This window comes from Leptosomus discolor, chromosome 1 (genome assembly GCF_034619465.1).
Source record: "Leptosomus discolor isolate bLepDis1 chromosome 1, bLepDis1.hap2, whole genome shotgun sequence".
Classification (NCBI taxonomy): domain Eukaryota; kingdom Metazoa; phylum Chordata; class Aves; order Leptosomiformes; family Leptosomidae; genus Leptosomus; species Leptosomus discolor.
The window spans coordinates 169009455-169035976 of NC_141391.1; the positions used below are offsets into that span (position 1 = coordinate 169009455).

General features: G+C 41.6%; 1 protein-coding gene across 3 annotated transcripts; it reads right to left on the minus strand.

Moving 5' to 3' along the window:
* On the minus strand, positions 1-25364 carry NUDT4 (nudix hydrolase 4). Of its 3 annotated transcripts, XM_086471060.1 has the most exons (6): positions 25243-25364; positions 14450-14457; positions 11365-11475; positions 3526-3570; positions 2242-2329; positions 1-290 (listed from the first exon to the last, which is right to left on the minus strand). In XM_086471060.1, the coding sequence occupies exons 1-6, from the start codon at positions 25343-25345 to the stop codon at positions 88-90; spliced, it is 558 nt and encodes a 185-aa protein (XP_086327186.1). In that variant the 5' UTR covers positions 25346-25364; the 3' UTR covers positions 1-87. The 3 variants fall into 3 exon arrangements, with proteins under 3 accessions (XP_086327186.1, XP_086327178.1, XP_086327171.1); XM_086471052.1 differs by lacking the exon at positions 14450-14457 and having other exon boundaries at positions 2242-2326; positions 25247-25364; XM_086471045.1 differs by lacking the exon at positions 14450-14457 and having other exon boundaries at positions 25247-25364.
* Positions 25365-26522: the final 1158 nt, after the last annotated feature.

A 26522-nucleotide genomic window follows, 5' to 3' on the forward strand; every position in this document is an offset into this window, starting at 1 on the left:
CTTAGAACTGACAGTTATACAGATGCCTACATGTGATCACAGATGTCTCCCCTTGTGATGACATGAGTAAAAAGGTAATCCAAATGTTTATCTCACAGTAGAGGGCAACCCAGAAGTCTGTGCAGAAGTGACATATAAGGAGTTGTTATCTGGAAGAGGGGGAACCACAGAGTTTCCATTAGTGGGTGAACAGCTCAGTTTCAGTTTTTCCAAGTACTCTGCATGAACAGGCTTGTGACACTGAAGGACCTTGATTGCATCTTCTACTTTAAACCATTCTCTTTTCCTTCCTGAATGAGTATAATCCACAAAGAAAAACAGTATCACAAATTTGTAACAGCACCATTTGTTGCTACCTGATAATTCACTTTCTCATTTCTTTTACTTTAGAAGTTCAAGTTGTCAGGCAAAAGATACAGAGTGAAAAGACCTTGAAAGAACTGATGAACACAAGAGATTCACTCAAGCTTACTGAAATGCAGATCATAATAAAGCCTTTCAGATAACTCACTTCAAGCAGATACTGGGTAGAAACTCATATGACTGTTCATATGCTCCAAAATCCACTTACATCTAGTCCTTACAGAAAAGGGTATTATAATTATTTAAATGACTCATTACTGCCTTCCTACATTGTTTCTTTTTCTGCTAGGCATGACAATCTGAAGAATGAACATGCATGCATGCATGAAGTTACAGAAGAATGGCTTGATTCAGAAAGCAGCATTCCATCCTCAAAACATATCCATATATGGAGTAACTCAGGTTAGCCATAAGCTTTAAAAACTAATAGTTACACCAGAGATATGTTTAGGTAAGTTTTAAGACTTATCTTAGTAAGACAGTCCTAAGACCATCTTTCTTATACAAGTGCTTTAAAATTAAGAGGCCTCTGAAAATATTTGTAGACAAGGTCAAGGGTAGTGTTGTTAAAAGTGGGATTAATTTATTTTTTATTTGGTTTTACAGTGTTACAGGTACTGTGCTTGAAAATTACTAAGACCTCTATAAACTGCTTGTTTAAGAGCAAGGTATGTGGCCCCACCAGGGCTGTTCATCCACTGCCCGCAGTGCTCCCCAGCAGAAGCCAGCAGCAGCCCCGGTGCTGGATGCTCACCTCTACCCAACAGCTTGGCACGAAGCAGGAACAGACCAGTACTGTCCTCACAGGCCCTGTACAGTTCCGGGTACAAAAAGACCCCTCAAAACAATCCCACTCCGGCCAATATTGATCCTCCTAAGTAATGGACCACTGATCAGTGTTCCTACACAGGGAACCCGACAGGCAATTAAGAGGGTGCACTCCCCACAACTTGACAGAATCGGATAAAACGTTCTCTCTCCACCTGAAAAACTGAGCACGGTTTTGAAACTACCCTTACAGTTGCTACAGGCCATTTGCTGACAGATCAGTAGCGTTAAGTTTATGGTTCTTAATGCGCCTAAAGCGCCACCTCCTGAAAAGGGCAGAGCACAACCAGCCAAGGTAGGATGTCAGGCTTTGTATCAACTCTTAGTTAACTAAAATGTCAGCTGGACAAATACACTGAATGAACTAAGCTTTTTTTTTAAAACAAACAAACAAACAAACAAACAAACAAACAAACAAACAAACAAACAACTTAAGGACAAAACCAGTTAACGTTTAGCTAATTAAATGCAAAGTGGAAGATCCCTACAACATCACAAAGGATGTTAATCTAAATAAACTGCATGACAGTGGTATCTGTATGACATAGATGTATATATAGGGAATAGATATCTCTTCAGGTCAGCACAATCACTACTGAAAAATTGGGCTAAGGTGAAAGTAAATACTAGTGATTTTGTTTCCCTAGGGGGATCAGGGGAAAAAGAATCTCATCAAAAAAGAGTATTTTTTTTTTTAAGACAGTTTCAAAACCACCCTAGAGTATCAGATAGCAAAACACTCTACTTTATAAGGAAAAAATAATTTGTCAGTATAATATCTGGCCTTTAAAAAAAAATTTAAGAGCTGTATCAGCAATTATTAATGAAGTTGCTTCCATTTTAGTACTTGGAATATCCTAATTAATATAACATATGAGTAACATATTATGTCAGAAGCAATCCTAGTTATACATGTACAACTTCCAGTGATTTCAGTTTATAGAACAGAATTCGTATTCCCCCCCGAATTATATGAGTTGCTTCAGAAAATGAAAGAAGTTTGCTCAATACATTTTAAGTGTAGCACATGAGGACAGAGAATGGGTTTACCTATATTAACTGAATCCTCCCAGTCTTCCAGTATTTCCGTCACAGTAAGAACATAAACGTATGTCCTATGCTTCCGATCTTGGTTCTGCTTGAATATTAGAAGCAGACATTTTAATTCTCAGCAAAAACTAACTTACAGACTTACCACAAGTATAAGATTAGAAATCACCTACCTCTGAAGGATACTTGCCAGGAAAACCTGGCTTTTATTTTCACTAAATAAACATCTGTACTGAGTAGACCCAAAACGATGGGAAAACTGAAGTTTTATTTGGAACAACAGCTATTCTATTTTACTAGGCTAAAAAAACCCACCCTACAACCCAAGCAAATCTGAAGATCATGAAGCTAAGACCAAACTATGTTCTTGGCCATCCAGTTTGATATTGTCAGTTGTCCACTAGTACTGCCCCTTACTTATCTTTTACGTACATTATAAATTACCACAGTAGAGCGAGTTTGCTAAAACTGTTTCTACAACTCATGTTCTTAGATGAAAGGTTATTAAAAAAAACTCTGTAAGATGGAACCACTGCATCATGTGGTCAGATCATCTAAGCAATGCTGGCTATAGAGTTTCACTCACTAACTGAGGCAAATTAAATAGCCTATGTTTGCCATCATGACAAATGCAAAACTCATTACCATCTGTTCACCCGACAGGTTTGCCATGGTTGCAGCACTACCCACCTATTTAGAAAGCACGTGGATTTGAAGGAGGCAAGTCCGACGCAGAGACTGACAGAGGCAGTCTGCTCAGGGCGGGCAGTCCCCGCGGGGTCTGCGCAGACGTTACTCCCTGCTAACTCCAAAGCAGGCTAGCGGCACGCTGTTAAAGGTGCTGCCCAACTAACCAAACCATATGGCCCCCTGGAGAAGAACTGAGCTCCTAGAAAACCCAGGACCTTCTATGATTACAACTATATTAAGAACCAAGAGATGTTATGCCCTAGCTCCCCTTACAGATGGTTTTATCCTTGTGCCAGTAACCATTCCTACTCCACTCTGCTTCACTACAAGCTTAATACAGTTTTAAACTGCTTTACTAGCAAATAAAAACACTCCAGGGAAGTTCCAAGTACTTTGAAATCTTCCTATTCAGATCTTCACACATCATGTAACAACTAAAGGAAATCACCTGTCTAATGCAGCATTTCCAGTAGCATTGCAAAATTACAGGCAGATAATACTTAACAACTTAAGTCTGATGTTGTAGTTTATCAACACTCACAAACAAACAAACACCCAGAACATCGTTTTTAAAAGGTGAAAGAAATAGCTCACCTCAAATATCCCAAGCAGTCTGCCTAGCTTTCCCTTTACTCCAGCCTGCAAAACAAACAGTAAGAAGTGTTAACAGGCACTTTTTAACTTCAAGAACTAAAATATCAGTACCAGACTCCTACATCAGGATACTCCTTATTAGGGTTATTTAAGCAAGAGTTTTAACACAGCTTTTAATGAGAGAGTGCTGCATTGCTTCTGGAGTTGCTCATTTTAGAGGACTTAAGAGTATTAAAGCACAAAAGCGTCTCCTAACGAGTGGATCAAAGAACGCATAGATCTTTCAAGTTTTCCATCCAGACCAAAATACTGTTTTACTTACCATGTTCTTTGTGTACTGCATTTTAAAGAGATAAATGACATCCAATACTGAAATAATCCAGGGAAGTAGGTAGGACAAGAGGTAATTTAAAGTAGTAAAATAATAATAAATTTAGAGAAGGAATCATTAAAACTCCATTGCTATTTTACACAGAAACATAAGTCCAAGTCTTCAAAATACAATAACAAATTAAACTGTAGGTTTCTGGGTGGATCTTGCAGCATAACGACTTCATGTACACCAGTCTTCACACAGAAGTGCAGCTTTTGCATGTAAGCTTAAAACCAAATTTATATCCCCAATTCTCTACAAACAGTTTTGAATTCCTTTTCTAGTTAGTGACATTACAAAAGGCTCTAAATTCAGAGTTTTACTCCAACTTTTAAAAACAACCCCTATGTGCATCAGCCTCTGCTTAGTCATTTTTATCAATACAGTTAAAGTGGTAATTATATTCTACTGACTCTAGGGTTTGTTTTTCCAGAAGTAACATATAATGCCTCTTCCAACAGAAATAGTTTACGATCATCCATTTATTCTAAACAAATCTCAGTCCATACGTCTGAGACATAAAAGCATATGTAGTCTACTGGTAGACAAAGCCACATTTAGGTTTTTTTGTCTTGTTGTATAACTGGTATTTAAAATAGGGCTTCCTAGCACCAAGATGACATTTTCTAGCCTTCAGTCTTTGTTTCCAGCTTTAACCAAAGAAAGTTACTGATGCCTTATGTCTTTACATAAAGGACCATATGGATCTCAATTACATTTTAATGAGTAACTCTGACAGACAACTGGGCAGGCTTTAGCAGTAAGTCTAATCAAGACCTTGCAAGTGAACGTTTTCTGTCTTTCCTTTTAAAGAAAGCAGATGGCTGGTGTTATTTATTAAGCAGTTTTGATGAAGGAAGTCTGATCGCAGCCTGTGCAACTCAACAAGCATTTTGCTTATCTAGAGCAAGAGCTAGACCTAAAGCTAATGCACAACTACATACAATGTTGTTCTTCTATTCTTCTGCAATGACAGAGATACCCGTTAGAGCTCATGAAGCTGAAATACATAACTGGACCTGCTGGAGAAGTGATTAGATAGGACATTAATGATGAAAGTGACAGACCCTTATTTTGGTCTGAAAGGGTCAGCTATGCCACAACAGGCACTGAAGACTGCTTGTGCTTTACGCTGGGTAATGAAAAAGCATTTATTAGCCTAAAGGAACACACGCTGAAGAAATGTTTTACTATTTAGTCCTAATTTCTTCAACATTACAGTATCTTTTAAAACAGAGAAGTAGAACCTAAAAGGCTTATGCTTCTGAATCACTATATCCTTTAAGATTTCTACTTTGTGGCAAACTGAACAACTGAAAAAAAAAGCAATTTCCCATCATCCTATTCCATCAAAAGTAATACCATGAATCTGTGGGATTAGTGGGTTTTTGGGTTTTTTTTTTAATACTTGAGGTATCCAAGTGTGCAGTTTTAGCCGCACAAATTTTGTAATTTCTTCACTTTTCTAAAGTTGCAACTAAGAAGATTGTTTAATATCCTTAAAGATAAGATATGGCTTAGAAGAACGACAGAAAGCCCAGTACTAACGCAGACTCTGCAGGTTTTTCAAACATTAAGAAAAGCTTTTCCAAGTACCAAGGAACTGCTCTAAAGGTGACTATGCTCCCCCAGAGGGAGGAAAAAAATTACTCCCCCTCATCCCAAACCCAAACGCCCACCACCATCCCCCCGCTCCCCAAAACCAAACTCGCAAGATTATAAAACCCTTTAAGAAGTCCTAGCCAAAGCCTTATTTACATTACAAAGATTTCTTAAAGGCAGGTCTATGGCAAGAGGACTGTTGAAGGACAAAAACTCACCATCAATAGATGCAGGAGGGCTTCTCTGAACTGCTACGAGGGAGTCTGACAATTAACTCCTATCCAACACACAACACAAACACCACGACCAGCTAAGTTTACCAGTACTGAATAGCTTTCATAGGGAAGTTTTTTCAATGTATTAGTACCCCATAGTCATAGTGTGACTTTATCATCAATGTAGCTCTAGCGGGAACTTACTCTACAGCTTCTCTAGTCTCCCTCCAAGCAAATCAGTGGTTTAAACAAATACTCTCAGCTGAGTAACCCTGAATGAAACAATTAGAAGCACTCCATTACATTAAGTGTAAAAATTCCCCAAAGCTTATAATGAAGATTTTGTGCAAACAGATGTTGCTATGTAAATGTGACTACTGTCAGTGATATCTAGTTACTCTCTAGGCAAAGACATGTGCTTCCAAAATGTGGCATCATTCCTGCAGACAGTAGTGTCTTTTGAAAGCTTTTATAGCCAAAAGTATAAAAAGGTGATAATTACAGCCTCGTGATTTTTCCTCTGAAAAAAATATAATCAACTGAATCATCTTCGTAGTTGAAAGAGTACCATCAACTTGACAGTGATTTTTTTAAGTGGTTTTGCTAACAAAAGTATTTCCCCCAAGTTCTTATCTTAATGTAGTTCCTTCAAAATGTGTCAAAATTCAGTGCCAGAGGACCAAGAAATGCTTCAGCTTTTTCCCCAGAAAGTCAAATAAAGTTCCGACTTTCCCAATTGTAAGCTTCTAATCCAATACACTAATTAATGCCTAGGCTTTGAACCATTTTGTCTCTAATAAAAATAATTTTCTTCCTTTGGCCTTTATGTACCCATGGCTGTTAAAATATGGTTCTCTAAGTAAACAGTAAAAATAGGCTACCATAAGCTTGTAAGACAGTCTATACTTTGGGAGAAAAGCCTGAAAAAAACCAGGATTTCTTTTGACAGACAAGCTGTTGACTTAAGTGCAACATGCCCCCCGAACAACTCCTGAAGGAAGTCTATCAGTACTATGTAGATAAGGTCTCAAATCTCAATTTATGCATATATTTTAGTATTAGTCTAAATCCAACCACCAGAGGGAAAACTGTACACTTCATCCCATAATCTTTCTGGCCTGGAGGTCATTCACTGTTAGCAGCTCTAGGTGTACCGCAGTCTCAGCTGTGCAGTCAGACTTGCCTTTTGTTTCCTGTAGATGGAGCAAGAGTCATGCTGCAGTTTAATTTTCACACTAACAGGCTACCAGGGCAGAAAGTTGCTTAAAATCTGAAAGATTTAAGAGTTCTTTTTAACTGTGGGATCTGTTGGATAGTATTTTAATGGCTACACTCCTGAAGGCACAGTGCAAGACCATTCCTCCCCTTTCTTGCATAGTCTTATAAAACCCAAAGGGTTTCACTGTACCTGCCACAGTATTTCAGCTGAAAGGGTGTTTTATTTATTTCTTTTTAGAAGTATCTTCCTAGTCCTAGTCTGTAACACCCAATCATTCTTCTAATATTAGACGTTCACTAGAGCGGATTCCTCAATTTCCTCCAATTTAAGTCTTAGATAATATTACTGCCATTTTCACTGTTGCAGCGGATTAACCTTCAGGATCAGCCTGGTAGCTTCTCAGAAGCTATATTCACACAGGTCTGGGAGGAACTGTGTATTTTTTGGTGGGCATTTCAATATATTACTAAGTACAAACAAGGCAAGAGACTCAGTCTTTTGTTTAGGTGGAAGAAGAAAAGGGAGTGGGAGGGCGCTCCTTCCATTTAAGAGGCTGGACACCATCAGCTTGCCACCCTTATTACTTGTGTCATGTTTCTCTTTGAACACTGCATGTGCAAACAGCTCTTATTTCCATCTTTCACACTACCCAATTAAAAAGTAAGCTCCAAATTAATTAACAGAATAGATCATCCTCATTTAGGTGAGGTTTAATACCTTTCTGGGATTGTTTTATACTGTAACTTCATTTTGGTATTTTACTTTCAGGTTTGTAAAACTTATTTGTACCCAAGTAACTTGACAGGTTATCTTAATCACTGTAAGCTGTGAAGTGGCAGACAAACTTAAATGAAATTCATACTAAACATTTAGTGGAGGTAAAATCCCAAATCACTAACATGAACAAAACTTAAGGATGGAAAAAAAAAAAAAATCTGGAGTCATGCACACAAGCAGACTATGGAACAATTGCAGTGCATATAGATTTGACTGCAAAGATCTTTGCTTGGGTTTTAAATCAAAGATTTTAAATACACTACTGCTGGTGGGAAAGTAAGGGATATTTAGAGCCAGTGGGCTACCATATGGCAAGCTATTAGCACTCCTACCATTAAGAAATGCCTTTATAACTCCCTCTATCAATTTCTCCATTTTAAAAATTAATGGAAACTGATGCTTACTTTGTGCATGACCCAATATTGAAAAAACACAGTTCCAACCAGTGCTACAGTGTGCCTCCTTTGAAGTTTATTCATTCACAAAACTCTTAACAGTTCACTTCACTGTACTGTAACCAGCTTGCCAGGTGACATTGACCTTAGTATAAAAATAGAAAGGACATTCATCTCTAGAAAGGTTAGCAGAAATTTCCATGGCTCAGGTCAAAACTCTGAATACCACTCTGGCTTTTCTTTAAAAATGGCGCTTTGCAGTCTTGTGGCAGCACGCAAGATTCAGCCTGTAGCTTAAGAATATTTTACTTTAAGGCATGAGCTTTTAACGCTCATCAGCTGCACAAGCTACCAAACCCCAGAAACTCTGAAGCTGTAGAACAAGTATCACCAAATGATGTTTATTAGAGCCCCTAGCCTTTGAAAAATATTTATGCGTTTGCAAGCACAGCTGAACATGGCTGGCGCTTTGTACCTTACTCCAGAACATCATTAAAAAAAAAGCATACCCACTGTAGGATAAATGAATAAAAATTGGTTTAACTTCTGAGCAAAATAACCCTGTGCTAGCACCATTCAAAAGCTTTATATTTGCTGGGTTCTCTCCTTTACCTTTAGAAACAGTTTCTCTCACGGTTTACAAATGCTGATGATGCTGCCATTTTTTAAGTTGTTTACAAAATGCAGCTTTTCTATCATGAAGCCTCTTACTGAAATTTTGATGACAACACATATTCTAAGCAGCTACAGAACAACTTAACATAGAACACACTGAAAGGTAATCAAAGCATTTGCCTAAATCACATGTTTACATGTAGCTGGTTTTAAGATTCACTTTGTGTGATAGCACTGGAACAAAACATGATCAAAAGAGAGCTCTGTGTGCAAGTGAGGGAGGCTGACCTCTGTGTAAAGGATTCAAAACAGCCTAGGGTTGCTGAGTACTGCAATTCTTGACCAGAACCACCATGACATGTGAGAAAGTCTTTTGCTTTGCCCTGGGAAAGAAACGAGGGCAAGAAGAAAACTGAGCTATGGAAGGACTGCTTCACATTGTCACAGCAGGTACTCCTATTCTTAACTTTCTGATTTGCTCTTTTTTTTTTTTTTTCCTTTTCTTTTTCCTGCTGAAGTGAAAGTGTATCTGAAGGGAGAAAGTTCATTCAGAAGTAATTAGCATTTTGATACCTGTATGAACCAGAGAAGTTCGCAGTGTCTGGGCAGTGTGTGCACTCTGATTGGGCTTTTACAGTAACAGAGAAATTTGTACCAAGTTTATACTATATGATGTATCATCCAGTAATATGCTATACCAGCTGAACCTTCTCCAACACTCATGGCCCATGCACTGCACCACGGCAGAAATTCACAAGCAGATCTCCAGCAAAGCCAGGACTTGAAAGTGTTTCTCTGAATATTCTTAGGGCAGAACCACGTGTAGCACAAAACCAGTTATCAGCCCCCAGCTCACAACGCTCACTGCTATGAGAGCTTTGTGTGTAACACTGCATTCCCTGCAAGCTGAGAAGCTAGACCATTCAGGCAGCTTTCAATAGTTGGTCAAACCCCCACAGCAACTTTGCTGATATACTAACTGCAGGCAGGTCCCTTCAAGATGATCACCACCAAAGAAAAAAAAAAAAACCAAACATATGACTACTGTTCAGTCAGCGCTAGTTTGACAGGGAGGTGAGATTTTACTATTCCTTATCTTGAACTGTGCCTTGGGTCAGATCAGCGATTAAAACTATCAGTGTTTTACAAGAACACTGAAGTCAGTGATCCTGTGCTTTTTCATCCCACCCATCAACTCGTGACAGTGGAAGTGCCAGGACGTTCCTCAGAGGTGCTACTACTGCCTAGAAGCCTAAGTCTTTGCTGACTCATTCCTAGAATCCTAAACCTTTGCTCCTTTCAAACAGTCTGCCTCGTGGCCGCCTCCTTTACTTTTACAAACGCACAATCACTTATCTGAGTATGTCTTGGGCAGCTCGAAATTTGCTCCCCCAGCAAAACTGGACACAGACAGAAAGTCTGAAATAACTTTGTATCAGTGAGGCTTATTTATGCTTGAGCCTTGCTGCATGAAGGCTGCTAAGAGCACTGAGTACTGAACTAGCCTGCTCCCCGTGTAAGAGGGGAGGAGGGTCGCTGAATCACAGTTCACAGAAGATCTTATTTTGACATCGAATACCAGGCAGCATTTGGTGCAAGTTGCATCTCCTTAAATTTCCCAAGCCTCTACAACCCAGCAGAATCAGTCTTAAGGGTAAGCAAGCTAAACCACTAGATAGCGCAGCTAATTAAAAAAATCATTATATATACTAATTAACAACAATATTAATGTGCTTTGTGAATAGTAGTAGTCAAACTGCGATGAGAAAACTGTTTAAGACTAGCAGAAATCCTGTAGTTCACTGACTTGCTAGGATGCATCCAAGTACGATATAAAGAATTAAGAGTTGATCTGTGGTCACTTATTCATTGCATAATTTGTAGCTAAATCAAGTGACTCTGTTCTTGAAGTTTTGTTTGGCTTACAGTCCTGACTGTTAGATATTCAAGTAACATTCCTAGCTTGCCTAGGAAAAATAAATAGCAAGTTAAAAGCCAGAATTTTAAATTTGAAATTTAAGTACCATATTAGAGTGGGAAACGGCATTAATACTTCAAGACTTACAGCTCTGTTTTGGCTAGGGGGTAGGGGCAGAGGTAGAAAGGCAGACTATACCTATGGTGCTTGCTTTGTAGATAAACAGCTTTAAATGTACTTAACAAGGCCTTTTTGAATTCTCAACTGCTCAGATACATCAGTGTCTAATCAGTTTAGTTTGGAATCTCCTCAAAGGGCTGTTTATTTCTCTTTCTTATCTAGCTACACATTAATGGTTAGTTCGACTTCAGTCTGCTCTAGAAGAGCTGCGAGTCAAACGTCTTCTGCACAAACACAAATGCTACACTACTATAATATGTCATTTGGCATAAAGTCACAGTTCCACTTACAGTAAGTGTTTATAAAGAGAGACAGAAATTTAGCTATGAAATGAAAGCATGCTGGGAAGCAAGCTAATTAGTTCACCTCACCACACTATACCCCAATTCTAACATACAGAACTGCAGTTCTCTGAATTTCACAACCATGGAAGTCCCAGTCAAATCCTGGATACAGGAGGTAGCATTCCCTCTTTCTTCTTGATTCCCATCTGAAGATAGCAGCAGCAGAAAGAAGCTGGATTTTTTTTGTTTTGTTTTTATTACCTCTTCATACACCTCTCTGACAGCTGCTCCCCCTGGCTCTTCTTCTGGTTCCATTCCTCCTCCTGGTACAATCCACTGATCTGGGTATCGGCTACTGCTTACCAACAGCACCTATAAATAATTGCAAATAACTGTTAAATATAGCTCACAAGTCAGGAATCTTGGTACTATCTACTTTTTCAGCTATGCACTTATCCATCTAGCCAGGTGGATTATAGACTTTAGAAATGAAACATAATAGGCTACCAGGAGTTGTAAGAAGTAAAAAAAAAAAACCCAAACCAGTGAAATTATTAACATCCAGTCTTTTCAATACAACTAAGTCAAGACAATGTCATTGTAATCTCCTTGAACAAACACTTTCGTCACATGCTTAGACACAGTGTGAAAAATACACAATACAATATGCACAAGAATGAAGATGTACAACAAAAATCCAATAACAATATTTGCCAATACAGAGTAAGCCTTAGAGTCATATAGATGGTAAAGCATGAAAATGAAGACGTTTTCATCACACAGAAGTTAAGCTAATTCTTCTGGAATGACATCTTTTTGGCTAAAAAGCTGGACTTGTGAAAATATTCGTAATTTTTAATCTTAGACAAGCTTCTTTTCAGTTACTGAAGTGTTATGTTAGCATGTCATGCTTACAATATTGCATAACTAAATTATAGGGAAGAGTACTTCATTGGCCCTTGTCCAATTTGGTTTCTTCTAACATTTCTGTAAGAAGAAAAACTGCAACATACTGAATTTTAATGATTTCTAAATTTAATAACATTTTTTTCCAAGACACTTTGATTTCACTTAATTGCCATATCACTGATATATACCAATGTAAACCCCACTGTCTGTAGGACCTGTCTTTCATAATATTCAGAGCTGAGAAGATTTTAACCCCCAAACAATCTCAGTCCAACAAACTAGGATGCCTTATATTTGTAATTTGCAGTAGAACTCAATGAAAATAAGACCTGAATTCAGGACCACACGGAAATTAACAGTTTAACTTGTATTTGAGACAGGTCCTGATTAGTAAGACATTCTTAATCATTTGTGTAGTAACACACTTCATATACTAGGCAATACTTACATAAGCCCTACCCTGAAGTCAAAGGGCAACTGTGGGGAGCAAAGGGACAGGGCCAGTGCTCAAATCTTTAAACGTAATTAAAAGACTAGCAACAAGAACCTCAGTCTAAAGGTTAAAGTATTGACTGGTGCCAGATGACTGGAGTGACAGTCCAGTCCTCGCCAGCTACCCTTATGGTCTTTAAACTCACCTCCCGTTGGATTAAGTAGGAAAACGATTCCCTGATGAGGGCAACAGGGAAATTCTTGTTACGTATACTATGTCCCTTTGGCACTCATGGAAATATGGCGTAGGTTCACCTACAGGAACTGGGAAGTGCAATTAACTTGACTGCATACCTCTGTGAATGCAACAATGCGTGTGCATACTGAGGTGCACCTACAAGAGCCTTACTTGACAGATATTGTCTTGTTGTAATGTTTATTTTATTTGCAGTCAAGATTTGGCCTACTCTGAAGCATTCTCCACTGTAGTAATTTCCCCCAAATTCTTCCTACGCTAAATAGGGAACACAGCAGAGACCTCATTTAGTACAGAATCATTCTTAGCATCTGATCTAAATGGTCACATTTTCAGTCAATTCAAATATTTTACTCAGCTGTCTAAAAACCTAGAAATAGTCAGCAAAGGCAACAAGGTTAGACACAAATGTGTCTCAACTTGATCTTTACAACCAAACGTTTTAGTTTCCTAGGATCGTTTGATATTAACAAAAGATCACAGAGGGTACACAGCTCTACTAAATGTAGTTCTAGAAAAAGTTTTTGAAAACATAGGTGGAGCATCTATATCACTACAAAGAACCACCATGTCGACAATGCTTAAAACACAGTTGTAAAAATGAAGTTATGAACTCACTTGCGGGATCCCAGACATAAGCATTACACATTATTTTCTGCTGATGAAACTAGCACTCACTGCAGTCATGTGGAAGCTAGCAACAATGATGAACAAAAGGATGATTATATCACATTAAATCAATCCCAGCTTGGTAGAATGGTTTTAATCAGCATTCATTGTTTAGTTAAGGCTAAACATAAAATTCTTAATTACTACTAAGGGATAAATCGGGTTGCTGGTTCTGGCAGTGTAGCATAAGCCTGGAATTTTTTATGCCTTTATGTATAGTAGTTGACTACCGCTAACCTGATCAGTAGTCTATTGAACTGGGTTTGTATATCTGTTAGCTTTAAATTACCCTTTTAAAAAGCAGAAACAGATAGAACATTAAAATACATCAACTCTAGTAGATAGGCTTTACATACAGTAAACTCCCAAGTGTTACAGCCTGGGAGTCATTTTGGCAGCTACGCAAGTCTCCGCTAACCCTGGAACTGAAGCATTTTCTCAAGCGTCTTTCCCTCTATGCTTTAGTCTCCTGTGATCTCACTGCTTTTACAGTCTAAATCCAAGGGACCACACTAAGGTTATCCCCAAGACCTTCAGATGCACAATTTTTTCCACCCAGTAACATTAACATTTGAAGCCACTAGTGCACAAGGCATCCATCCTGGGCTATGCTAGCAAAAATGTACTCTGTGGTAATCAATTTCTACAAAAGCCAAGAGCTGATAGCTAGCAATTACAAGATTGTGTGGTAAGGCTGACAAGCACTCCACACAGATTCAGTTACAGTAGCAAGCAATCCTGCACTCGCTTGCACGTTTTTAGTTTCAGTGTGTTGTTTTTTAACCCATGTAGTGGATGTAGTTTTCAGGTGTTTCCACCTGTATGTGGCCAGAAGATACATCCCACAGTACCTGAATGGCTAGCCTGTAAATATAAAGATCACCTAAAAATGAAGACACCAATAAGCTGTGGTTGGTTGACATGTGAAGAGAGGTGCAAAATCAGCATCAAAAAGCCAGCAATTTATCTTCCCTGTATACAAGATAAGCAGGAGAACAGAGCTCTAGGTTGCCTGGACATCCAATTTTTGTCTGAGAAGGTTCACATTCATGCAGATTACAGCAGTCTACTGAAAAAGACTGCAGAATCTCACACACCTACATTTTTTTCTGGCCTATGCACACCAAATTTTACCTCATAACGTCATAAGGCTCAGAAGTAAGTAACAGAAGTACTTCCTATGCAGAGACATCTCTATCCCGTATCTCTGAATGCAGAGAAAGGAATGAGATTTCTTGTGTTTTATACTGTTAAGTTTATCTTACTCCAAAGACTAAGGTAAAGCTATTCTTCTTCCATAACACTGCCAAGTAAAGGAAGTAAAGCATCAAAATTCAGCTAAGAGCAGAAAAAGAAAAATTCTTCCACTAAGTCTTACCAGCCAAGTTTTTACCTTGTTTTCAAGTCCAGGAATAGCAATGACCTTTGAGTGCAGTGAGGAAGAGAAACTGCTAGCCAGCCTACTTGTAATAAGCACCTACCAATATGCTTAACCAAGATATGGTTAACCAAAACCCAAAGGTAATTACAGAGCATGTAGCATCATGGGACTTGCTCACTATAAATGATAAGCCTGCAGACAAACAACTGAAAATTTCTAGAGAAAGATGTGCCAAAGTTTTGGCCTGTTTTAGTGTTCTCAGGTCAGAAGAAACTTGTGAAACAGTCAGCAGACATATATTCCAGAAAACTAAAATGGCAACAGCTCAGAGTAATACAAATTACAACTAAAAGCTACTCCTCTTTATATTTTTTTTCATATCAAGCACTCAAAGAGGTAGAAATTGACTTAAAGTTATACAAAATATTGTTGCTTTCTATCTTCCTTAACTGTAGGGCATTATAACTGTGTTAAAAATCAGCTTACATTAAAAAAAAAAAAAAAAAAAAGAGGTTAAGGGTGAAACTTGCTAGACAGAACAACCCCCCACAGCTGGATTCTTTTGACTTCAGAGCAGAGTCATCCACATCTTGAAGTAATGAAGTAATAGCAGCAAAAGTCACTATAAACCAACTGCAAGATGGGAATTTTCCCATAGCAGATGTATTACTTGCAAGGGAAAACAAACTTAAAGTTCAAAAGGTACCACTCCAGTTCCACAGATATTACTTATTTGTCATTAGCAATCTTTTTAAGTTGTCTCCTCCCAGCCTAATCACATCTATTCCTCTCCTCCCCACTCCACACCCCGTTTTCTGCCCTCTCATCACCCCCACTAATCCACTAGCTATGTCCCACTTGCTGTTTGAATTACCTGATGGAGGTAGCTATATTTGCCTTTTTTTTTTTTTTAATAGTAAAACTAGCAGTTAAAACTAACAACTTTCAAGAGGAAGGGAATCAACCCCTCGCCCCCAAAAGACCACTGAGCACACGTGGCTCAGTTACAATGAACACCATATTTCTCAGATGTACGACTAAACACTGCACAGAGAAGGAAAGGAGCAGGCAAGTGCATGGAAGACCAAGGATTCAGCTCCCAAGCTCTAGGTGAGTATATGCACACCGTTTCAGAAGCTTTAAACTGGTCGGAGTATAGGAAAGATTGTAAAGGCAGCAAGAGATACCTCTCAGGTACAAAACAGTGTCAAAACACTGTTAAGAGAGAACAGATGTACTGCATGTTCTCACAGGCATCAGAAACATTAAGAGGGAAAAAAAAACCAACCCTATTCTGAGACAAAAAAAAAACCAAGACCCACTTGGCTGGAGGTGCTTACAGTCTAACCTAGCACACTCAGCATGAAAACTTCAGCCTATGTGTTTGGTCTGCCAAAGTTACAAGCACCTGAAAGAGTCATAAAGATGGTTTAATCCAAAAAGGGTCACTCAAGCGCTATGATTTAAAAATGGTCGTAAGTAGATGTTCAGGGAAGAACACAAGCAGGAAATATTTTATTATTCCCTAACACTTCCAACCTCCAATTGTTTTCACCTCAGGAGCTTCCTTAGAAGTACTGGGAAACTACTTTGAATGCTACAACACAGAAACATCACTGAGGAGCAAGGAAAAACACCTCTTGAACTCTGCATCATATTTGCAGGATTCATTGTATGAATTTTTAAGCAAAAGCACACATCTCAGATTAGAAAGCACACGTCAACCTGCTACTGTAGTTAGAGATTTCCTTTATCTAACACCCTTTGCTATTTTAAGAATCACTGCCTCACTTCAGTAGTTCTGAAACAGCTTCTCAGTTCCCCTATAGGTTACTGTGATAGCCTTGTCCTAGAATGCCATTGTCTCTTTCTGGACTCCAGAAAGTTGAAAAATGCAATAGAGCTCTACAACTTGCCACAGCAATGCCACAGAGGTAGCATTTAGTAAGGAACATACTTTTTGCCTTCCTGAAGATACTCTTGGTAGAGTGATTACTTATAGTCCTCATTCTTTACTGCAATCATTTTCAAAATTACTTTTTTTAACCTGGAGATGCAATGTGTGCAAAGTTATTGTAGAGCAGTAAAAAGCCTTGGGATCAGACTTGAGAGCATTTTAAAAGCTAATTAAACTCAAGGCTGCAACAGCTTTACTTTCTCCCTTACACTGGCACAACGAGTTCAGGAAGCTGATCTAGCTGAAAACTAGCTCATACCACCCATTGAAGTTTAGTCTTCAGCCTGCACAAGCTCAATGCTGATCAGTACACAGCCATACAAGGGTCTGCACAAACTGGGGCAGAAAGGCAGGACTGCAGCTACCCAATTTCAGATCAGCCTCTGCCAATTTAAAAGCCTCTAGCAAAATACTTCACAGACAATAGATTGACAGCGAGTACCTACCTATGACTGAGGTTAAAAAGAAGATTCAGTCTCAATGAACTAGCAGAGCAGCAGAGAAATGGTGTAACAACCAGCAGTACATTAATCCTAATGCTCATTAACTTGAGCACAGCATCCTGAAAGCAATCCAGAAAACCGGGTTCTTATATACAATATATTAAATAAAGTCTGAAATATCCAATTTTAAGTAAAGATCACTTTTCAAGGCAGCAGCACAATGCCTGGACATCAATCAGTGCAACTTTATAATTCATCTTCAGAATGCCAGTAAAGAAATATATGCATACATTTTTACAATACTTCAAAATCAGATGTGCAAATGACTTTTCCTTTGAGATCTTCTGATTTTAAGGCTATATGGCAATAGGGAGAAAATCAGCAGCCTTTTTCAGAAGTTTAGCTTTAACTTGCTATTATTCTATAAATTTTATTTCACACAAAATTCACATATTTGGCTAGCACGTTGTTATAGTGATGCAGAATTTGAGTCTGGCTATTTAAAGTACTTTGTTTTGTTCTTTGGCTAAAGTGTTCGTATCAGGAACAGACAGCACTATACCACTATGGCACATCAGTCAGAACACATTTCCTCATGTCAACAAGCACTCAAGTCACCTGTAACATTAGATCTCCCCCTAAGCTTTAGTATGCTTTGGAGAATCAGATGTGACAGGTCTCCTGGTGCGATGAAGGGTGTGGATCTTGCACCCAGCCATACACCAAAAGGAGATTTCTGGCTGCAAAAAACCCTGCAAACAAACAAGAAACCCCTCCCAAGAGTCTATAAAAGAAGTTTTACTTCTCGGGCTGGGTCAGTTCCCCAATCCACTCTACACTATGTCCTTCTTCCTTAATGCTTGCCAATATCAAAGGAGAAAACACACAAGGCAGTAGGGAAAGAGACAAAACTCATATTGCTGCCCATTTCTTTTTAACTTGAAACCACTGCCTAATCTTGAGCAGGAGAACTGGGCTTTTACCAGTTACTCAGCAACACAATCTGTTTGACTAAGGGATCAGCTTCCAAGCACTTGTCAGACACAAGAGCTCCAAGTCTTTAAGAACTGTTCAGCTGCAGGTAGAGACGTGGCAAGGTTACTTCTTGACAAGTACCAGTTACATTTTAGCCTTTTTTGTCTTTGAGATATCTGGGAAAAACCCATACATCTTTGAAGACAAAATTTGTTTTAAAATATTCACGTTTATAGGACTGGTTCCACTGAAGCACTGTCAGAAAGCCACCTAATTAAAAACAAGCTTTTTAAGTGTACTACAAAAGACTGGAAAAAAAATAAATTTAAAAAAAAAAAAAAATCAACCTGTGGCCTGTGAGCTCATATCTACAAACGATAAGTTTAAGAAAACATGGCTACAAAACCTAGCTAGATATATATATATGCATATGTGTGTGTATATATGCATATATATCTCCAGCTAGGATATGTAGAGATTTCTGAAGAAGTCTGCAACTCTGCTATTTCACAGAAACTGGTAACTTGGAAGTTTTGAACACCAGTGAGTTAGCTGGGGTAATTCAAACAGAAACTTAGCCACTAGTTTAAATCCTCAAAGTAAACTTAGGATGCTGTCAGTAAGATATAAAGGATATTTTCTCAAGCATCTAAACACAAATATTACTAGTTCAAAAAGCATCTTCTAAACATGGCAAAACACAAAACATGTTTTGTTGCAGGACACCTTAGCCTGGTGTTAAGACAGGTACGGCCATGTTCCCTTCTCCGCTCAGCCCACTTTGAGCAACTATCCACCCCATTAAACACACTTGTATGGCATAGACAAGTAATACCATAGGTACTGGAAAAAAAAAAAAAGAATCAAGGTTTCACAATTAAAAAAACAGCTCATGGTTGACTGATTTCATTATCTGAAGAGGCATGACTGAAGACTGAAGCTTCCTGCTGCGGTGGACAGCTGAATTATTCCTACAGCTTCGCCGAGCTTGCAGGCTTCCACTGCTGGCAAGCAGTTAGTTGCAGTTTGTCAAAACAAGATCCCAACATGAAAGCAAGGGGCACATGCAATGCCTGCAGTTTTCCTGTGGAAGCAGGGGTAACAAGGCACTTGTGTTTTCTAAGTTGGTTCCCTGATATAAATCCCACCACAGCCACCTAACATTCAGTTATTTTTCCCAACATTAACACAAGCTTAAACCACTGCAGAACTCCATACGAGCCTGCAGGGATACACCACAAGCAGATGCTGTCTCTGTAGCTAAAGAGCCATTTTGGAAGCTGTTTATAGGTCTCAATTTTTCAAGTTACACCCCCTCCTACACCACACAGATGATGTCCAAATATCAAGAAATCAAGAAAATGCTGAGGAAAAAACTAAGGCAGCAATCATCCTATGTCAATTATTCCTCCTGTATGTCGGCGTGGCATGTACACGACACAGAACAAGTAAAAACCACAGTGTCCCTGAAGCGCACATTGAAATGTCTATTCTCTGGTATTTTAAAATATGCCTATATTCTATTAGGCAATCATAGAGCAAGCTAAGTAACCTTTATCAGTCCATACATTGCTTTGCAGAGCATGTCAGCCTTAAATACAGTGCCACGGTCATACTCTCAGTTATATTTTAAAGTACACATAACCTGTCTGTTTACACGTGAGAGCTTACGCTGAAGGATAAAGAAACCAAATGAGAAATTCCGAGTCAAGTATAGAAGATCTTTTCTCACTGCGTATATTTCTTTACAAGAATTCCTAGAACACCCCATTTTGCCAGGGTAGCCAGGTGACACTTCTGGGCCCTGGTTTTATAGATCAGGTTACATTACAACAGGTCTTTCCGGTTTTCAGATGATTTAGACCAACGCAAATAAAAATAACATTTTACTTTTTTCTTTATTATCCTTTCATAAAACCATTGCTAATATGAAGCAACAGCTGTACAAAAATGAACACTATGTTTTAAAATAATGAAACAGTGACCACAGAATAAGACAGATTAAACTAGGGTTTCTTAAGTCTTGCCATTCTACAGCCCACGAAATAAAATTCTCGAAATCAGACCAAAAAAGGAGATAAAAATGATAGGCTTCAAGTATTCTAACTCAAAGTTAAGAGGTAATAATTGTCATGCAAGTGTATGCCCTGCTACAGGAAAAGAAATAAATCTGTATTTCCCGTAAGTGTGTAACAATACAGTTATCCTCACTACTGTCTCAATAGTAACAGGAAACCCTTCCCATCTATTTTCATCTCTGAACAACAAAAATGGCAAAATTAAAAACTGAAAAGCTTGAAAGCTTTTTGCATATGAAAATATTTTTTACATCTGCCAGTAGCAACTGCTGGCTGAACACTAAAGTAGGGCTTTCAATACTTTATTCAATTACATAAAGCAGTGTTACAGATGCCAAAATAATTAGAATGCACTCAAGTTTTATATTCAAGGTATTTAAAAATAACTGCTCATTTATTTGTATAATATGTAGTGGATAGAAGAGAAATTAAATTAGCTCTTTCAAATTGTTTTAGTTATCCAAATGACTAGAAAAAATGTTTATTACTATTTGCTCTTGCTGCTTTAAAGGCCTGCCTCATTCTCTGCTTTGAGAGTTAAGAATTTCCTTGCCTACACTCCGCCCAAGCCCTAAGACAGCAGCATTTTATGTAAAACCAGTGTTTGCAGAATACTGAATGCGCAAGCAATTCCAACCCGTGGAAACCCTCACAGTACTGAGAGAGGTTCTCCTGTGGGCTTATCCTAAAGCTGCCATCCACATCCCCTAGTTGCTCAAGACAGACTTGCATTTCCTCATATACAAATGTGCCAGCCCATTCCAGACTGCTGAATACCATCAGCTTTTTGCACACACCTAACAGCTTCTTGCTTGTTCAAAGCAAAAAGCCTGCAGCCCTCATGCATTTCATGCCCACATAGCCTCAGTTCACTTTTCATGGCATTTCTCCTGCTTCATTTCCAGCAATTTTTTTTTCATTCAAAGGGCAGACAGTGCTTGCAATTACTGCTTCATTTCCATTAAGAACGACAGAAGGGGCCAGCACTCAAGCTCATATCCAGCCATCTTGCTTTCTTCAGCCAAATGATAGCATTGAGAGACCAAAACAGGCAATGCTTTAACGACAGTAGTCTAAGAGAGCTCCTTCTAAAACACTCAAAAAAAAAAATTCCAAAGCTACTGGCCACATTACTTGGCTATCGGGGCTTCCTCCAGAATATAGTTTTTTTAAAATCATACATCATCACAGCATGAAGGCTACAAAATCTAAACCAAAATGGGCTATATAGCACTAAATTGGCATATGTGGAGTCACTTGAAGATGAAGAAAGAAACAAGAAGGGAGGATTTTTGCAGTGGTGCATCTGAACAACCATCAGTCATCTCAATTGCTTTCAGCTGCAATACCAGCTCTCAAGACAAAGCAGAAGCTTTTGACAGGTTGCAAGACTGCAGGCAAGCCCAGTTTCCAGCCCCTAACACCCAAGAGAACTGACTCAACAATTTTAAGTCTAGCAGCAAGGACTGTTGGTAAGTCTAACCGGACAGGGTGCTGTAGTTGGAGAGTAGGAGTTCAGTGGCTCTATTTCAAACTGTTTGCAGGGACCACCAGACTGAATTTTGCCTCAGCGGTATTCTAGAGCCCACTTAGGTTTCAAATTAAGAAATAAAGAAGTGAACAGAAAATGAATGCAAATACAGTCTGGTTTTACCAAAAACATCCTCTTATTACCACAGTCTTTTTCAACTGACATGTTGCATGTCCATAAAACTCAGCTGTACCATGGGCTTCAGCAAGGCTACAAAGGTAGCCTAAGTGCAATATGGATAGGAAACAGATGAAGAAGCCATTAGGAGCAGATTTTGCTAGGTGATGATTAACAATAGAGACAGTAAATGTTTTAGTGACTGGCCTGACTTTCAGTGGTGATGAGCAAGAAAAGCTGTTCCTGAAATTTCAAAGTCTCCAAATTGAGAGGCAGTGTCCGTAAGTTATGGTATCAACAGGGGATCTCTCATGCTGAAGTTCCAGAAGAAGGATCACATTTGGTTAAGAAGAACCTAGTGTGCAGGACACTAAGAATTTCTGGTACAGGTTGAGAGTTCATGAGATGGGAACAGGTTGGAGACCTAGATACCACCACTAATCACAAGATGACTCCACGATAGCTTTACCATCATGATAAAGACAGGTCCTATCACAATGTTTTTTTCTGGCATAGCTAGACAAGTATTAGTAACCTTTTGCACAACAGGGTAAGATTCCATCTAAAGCAACCACGGCTGTCACCCACATTCAAAAAATATGGCTGTCAAACTGAAGGAGATGAAAGAGCTACCATGACAATCAGAAAAAGAGAAAACCGGTTTTAGGAGACAGGGCTTTAAGACTTCAAGTCCATCCAAAAAATGCTAAGAGAGGAACAACTGCTGTCTGCAGAGGTGTCAGAAAGCTAAGTGCAAGAAAGAAGGAAAAAAGCTAAAAGCACAGGCACAACTGGATATGGACTGGCCTTACAGAAAGTCAGAACGGAAGTAGGAAGACAAGTTAATTCTAAGATTTATATCAGAAGATTGCTGCAGACACTCATTCCTCCCAACAGAAACTAACCAGCTGAAAAACAGAATGTGATCTATTAAGACTCTTGGAGACAGTATCTCCAGTAAAACCAGAAGAAGCTGAGATTTTGATTTATTGCTTTAAGACTCCTAAAAAGAAATGTATTGCTAAAGGTTTCTTTCAGTTGTCTGTTCTATTGTGTCTCTGCCAATGTCAAACAACTCTTTGCTTATGGAGTAGTAATCCTGCAGGTTAAAACAACTATGAAAACTAATTTCCCCCCCCCCAGCTTCTACGGGAGTCTGGTGTTCCCCTCTTCTCCCTCCAGTCACGCAGGCACTCCCTTTGTGCTCCTTCACAGCACACATTACGCTGCACTTAAAAGATCCCTGGAGATGTAGGTCAGTTGAAAATCAATGGTACAATCTCTAGAGAATTGAAAAGGAAACACTGAAGACACTTATGTGGAGTTTGGAGTAGACCTACATGGAAACTTATTAAGACAACACTGCTCAAGAACAACAGAAGCAAGCCTCATCCAGCCAATTTGGGGAATGTGGCTGGCAATCACAAGTTAATCACCAACAGCAGCTAGACATCAAACTTCTAAGGAATAGGTTCTGTATCGATATAGATGGAGCTGGCACTTGGGAAACAGCTGAAGTTCAAGATGTTGCCATTGCTTTTCTGGAAATAACTTTTCAGAAACTGATTTGAACCATTTCCACATGCTTAATCTGTGTCCCAAATCTGACTTGGTGTTAGCCCATTCATTCCACCCTCGAGTGCGTCTACTTGCACAACACCAAAGCCCAGCCTCATGCCAGCTGTACAGGTGCTCCATCCGCAAAACCACAAAGCACTTCAGTGCAACAAGTGTCAGCACCCACACTTCTTACACAGCCCAGCAGCAACGCTGCTACTACTGTCCTTAGCGTCAGAGAGTGTTCTTACAAATAATGCTTTGAAGCAGCCAGTCGTCTCATTTGGATGCAGGATTGAAGGAGATTATAAGAAGCTGCAGCAGGAAATGAAGAATGAATGGAAACTACTGACAGAAGTGACCCCAACAATTAATTTTGAACTACAACTGGTACAAGAAAGTGGTAACAGTGGCTCAAGTGTTTGAACTCCAAATAAGTCTGAGCTGGAGCAGCATCCAAAAATAAACGCCGAAGACACATAAATGGGGAAGCACACTGGAGTATCAGAGCTGCTGCTGAAACCGAAGAAAAGCTAGACCAATAGCAAGACCTAGAAAGATTCCTACTGGGCACCATTCTCCTTTATAATATTAGAAAAAGCTGATCAGTGTGGTCGCAAGGCCGCATTTATAGCGCACAGGTAATGGCATATACCAGAACACCCCACAAAATTTTTGCCTAAACCCAAAGGCCCATATTTTGAGATCAAGCCTCTCCCTTTGGCATTGTATTGCTTAGTGGATGTTTAAGCAAGAAAGTTGCCATATTGGCAGCTTGGCTAGGGCACTAGCTTCTCCCAGTATATAAACGGAGGAAAAAAGCCCCAAGCCCTAACCTTTATAGTTATTTTATAGCTATTAAACAACAAAATGAAAACGAAAATCAGGAAGGGGTACGCTGCCGGCCTAAGACAGTCTATAAATGCATTGTGCAAAGAAACCATCAGCAAAGTTTCAAGATAGCGGCCGGTGCAATTGACCTTGGCTGGGAATATAGGACAACTTTGTTGCCACCTCCCGATTCTGCTGCAACATAAAACCCCAGCCGAGCGCTACCCTCAACAACCCAAACCGCAGCACCCCCCGCTCCCGCCCCCGGGCTCCTTGACAAAATATTCTGAAGCACCATTTGCACTCTCTCGCTGTGAAAAACAGGTTTTTCAAATACAGGATTTATTTATTTTTTTTCTTTTTATCCCACCCGAGGATGGCAGGGGGTGCGTCCTGCGGGCAACACCCACCCTGCCCTCGGTGCGCCATTATACGTTCACCGATCCCCTGCGCGCTGCGGCCGCACAAAGGCCGGGCAGCCCAGCAGCTCCCGCCGGTGCCCGGTCTCTCCCCGGGACCTGCACCCGTCTCGCCGCCAACCCCCCCCCCGCCCCGGGGCCGCGGCCGCGCACAAAGGAGGGCGCCGCGCACGTGGGCCCGCGCCCCGCCGCCCGCCCCGCCCCAAGATGGTGGGCGAAAGCCGCGCCGCGGAGCCGCCGCGCCCGCCCCGCCCCCGGCACGGCATGGCACGGCCCGACCCGGCCCGGCAGGGGGGCGCCCGCCGCCCCCAGCACAGGTTGCGGGCAGCCGCTCCCCGCTTCGGCCAACGCGAGGGTGGGGACCGCACAGCTGCGCGGCATCACCCCCTCGCCCGGCGCGGAGGGGATAGAGCCGCGGTACGGCTCTGTGTGCGCAGCGGCGTGTCCCCCGGGAGGGGCCCGTGCACACCCCCCCCCACACACACACCCGGCCAGACAAAGGGACGCGGCACCGGCGGGCCCAGCGGGTGACGGCGGACCGGGGGTCGGGCCCGGCACCCCCCGCGGGCGGCGGCTCGGTGGGCTCACCTCGTCCTCCCGCTCGCTGCGGAAGCAGAGGCACGCCGCCCGCTTCTTGTAGCCCTCCCGGTCGTACGTCCGCGTCTGGTTCGGCTTAAATTTCATCATAGAGGCGGTGACACGCCGGCTGCCCCCGGCCGCCGCCGCCACGGCTCCGCTCTCCCCCGGGACGCCGGCGCGGGCCCCCCGCTCGGGCGTGGGACAGGAGAAAGGCCGGTCCCAGCTGCCGAGCTCCTGTCACAGCAGCGCCGCGCCGCTGCCACCGCCCCAGGAGCCGCACCGCGCCATGGAGGCTCCCTCGCCGCCTCGCTCGGCTCGGCTCGGCTCGGCTCGGCCCGGCCCGGCTCGCCCCTGAGCCGCCGGCCCCGAGCGCCGCGGCGGCCGCCCCTGCGCCCACTATTTAACTGTAACGCACATTCCTGCGCCCGCGCGCGCCGCACCGCACCGCGCAGGCGCCGGGCGCGGCAGCAGGCGGAGGGGGGGGGGAAGGGAGGCGGGCCGCGGCGGCGGGCGGGGAGGTAAAAGGCCGGTCACGGCGCGGCGGCGGGTGTGCTTAGTCACCGGCGGGGCCCCGCCGGGGGTGGTGGCTGGGGGCCGCGCCTGGCCCTGCCCCTGCCGGGAGAAGGCCCTGGTGTGGGGCGGGGTGAGGCTGGTCACTCCGTCGCCTGCTCTCGCGGCGCCGTGGGCTGACAGGAGCCGGCCCGGGTGGCGGCTCGGTGTTTGCCCCCGGTGTCCCACCGGCCGCGGTTGCGGGGGTGAGGCGGTGGGGGCAGGTCTTGTGCGACCGTGTGGTTGTCCCCGTGAGGCGGGAGCGGGCCCGGCGGCAGGCGGTTCCCCCCGGGGCCGCGGGGCTACCGCAGGCGTCGCTCCAGCGGCGCTGGGCCTTCGTCCAGCGCGGCTCTGCGAGCGCGGAAGGGCTGCGGTCTCTGGTGGCAGGGAGCCCGGCGTGGGTGTGCGAGGCAGGGCGGCTTTCCCTGCTGCGAGGCTCGGTAGCCGGAGGATGCACGTGGCTCAAGTACCGTAGTAAGAGCGTAGCTTGGCCAAAGAGGGTTAAAGTGGTTTTGAAATAATTCGTTTTTAGAAGATACTGCTGTACGCAGGCTGGGAAAGCAGGCAGCCCGTGCTATCCTTTTGTTGTTCACATAATAGCGTTATTTTGGAGCTGAAGACGGACAAAAGGCCTTCCCAGCGCTGCCAACAGGCCAGGAACAGGTTGTCTATCCGCCTACCTTTATTGGTAGGGTGAAAACCCTGGTGTTTTCGTTATCATCAAAAAATCCTGCAA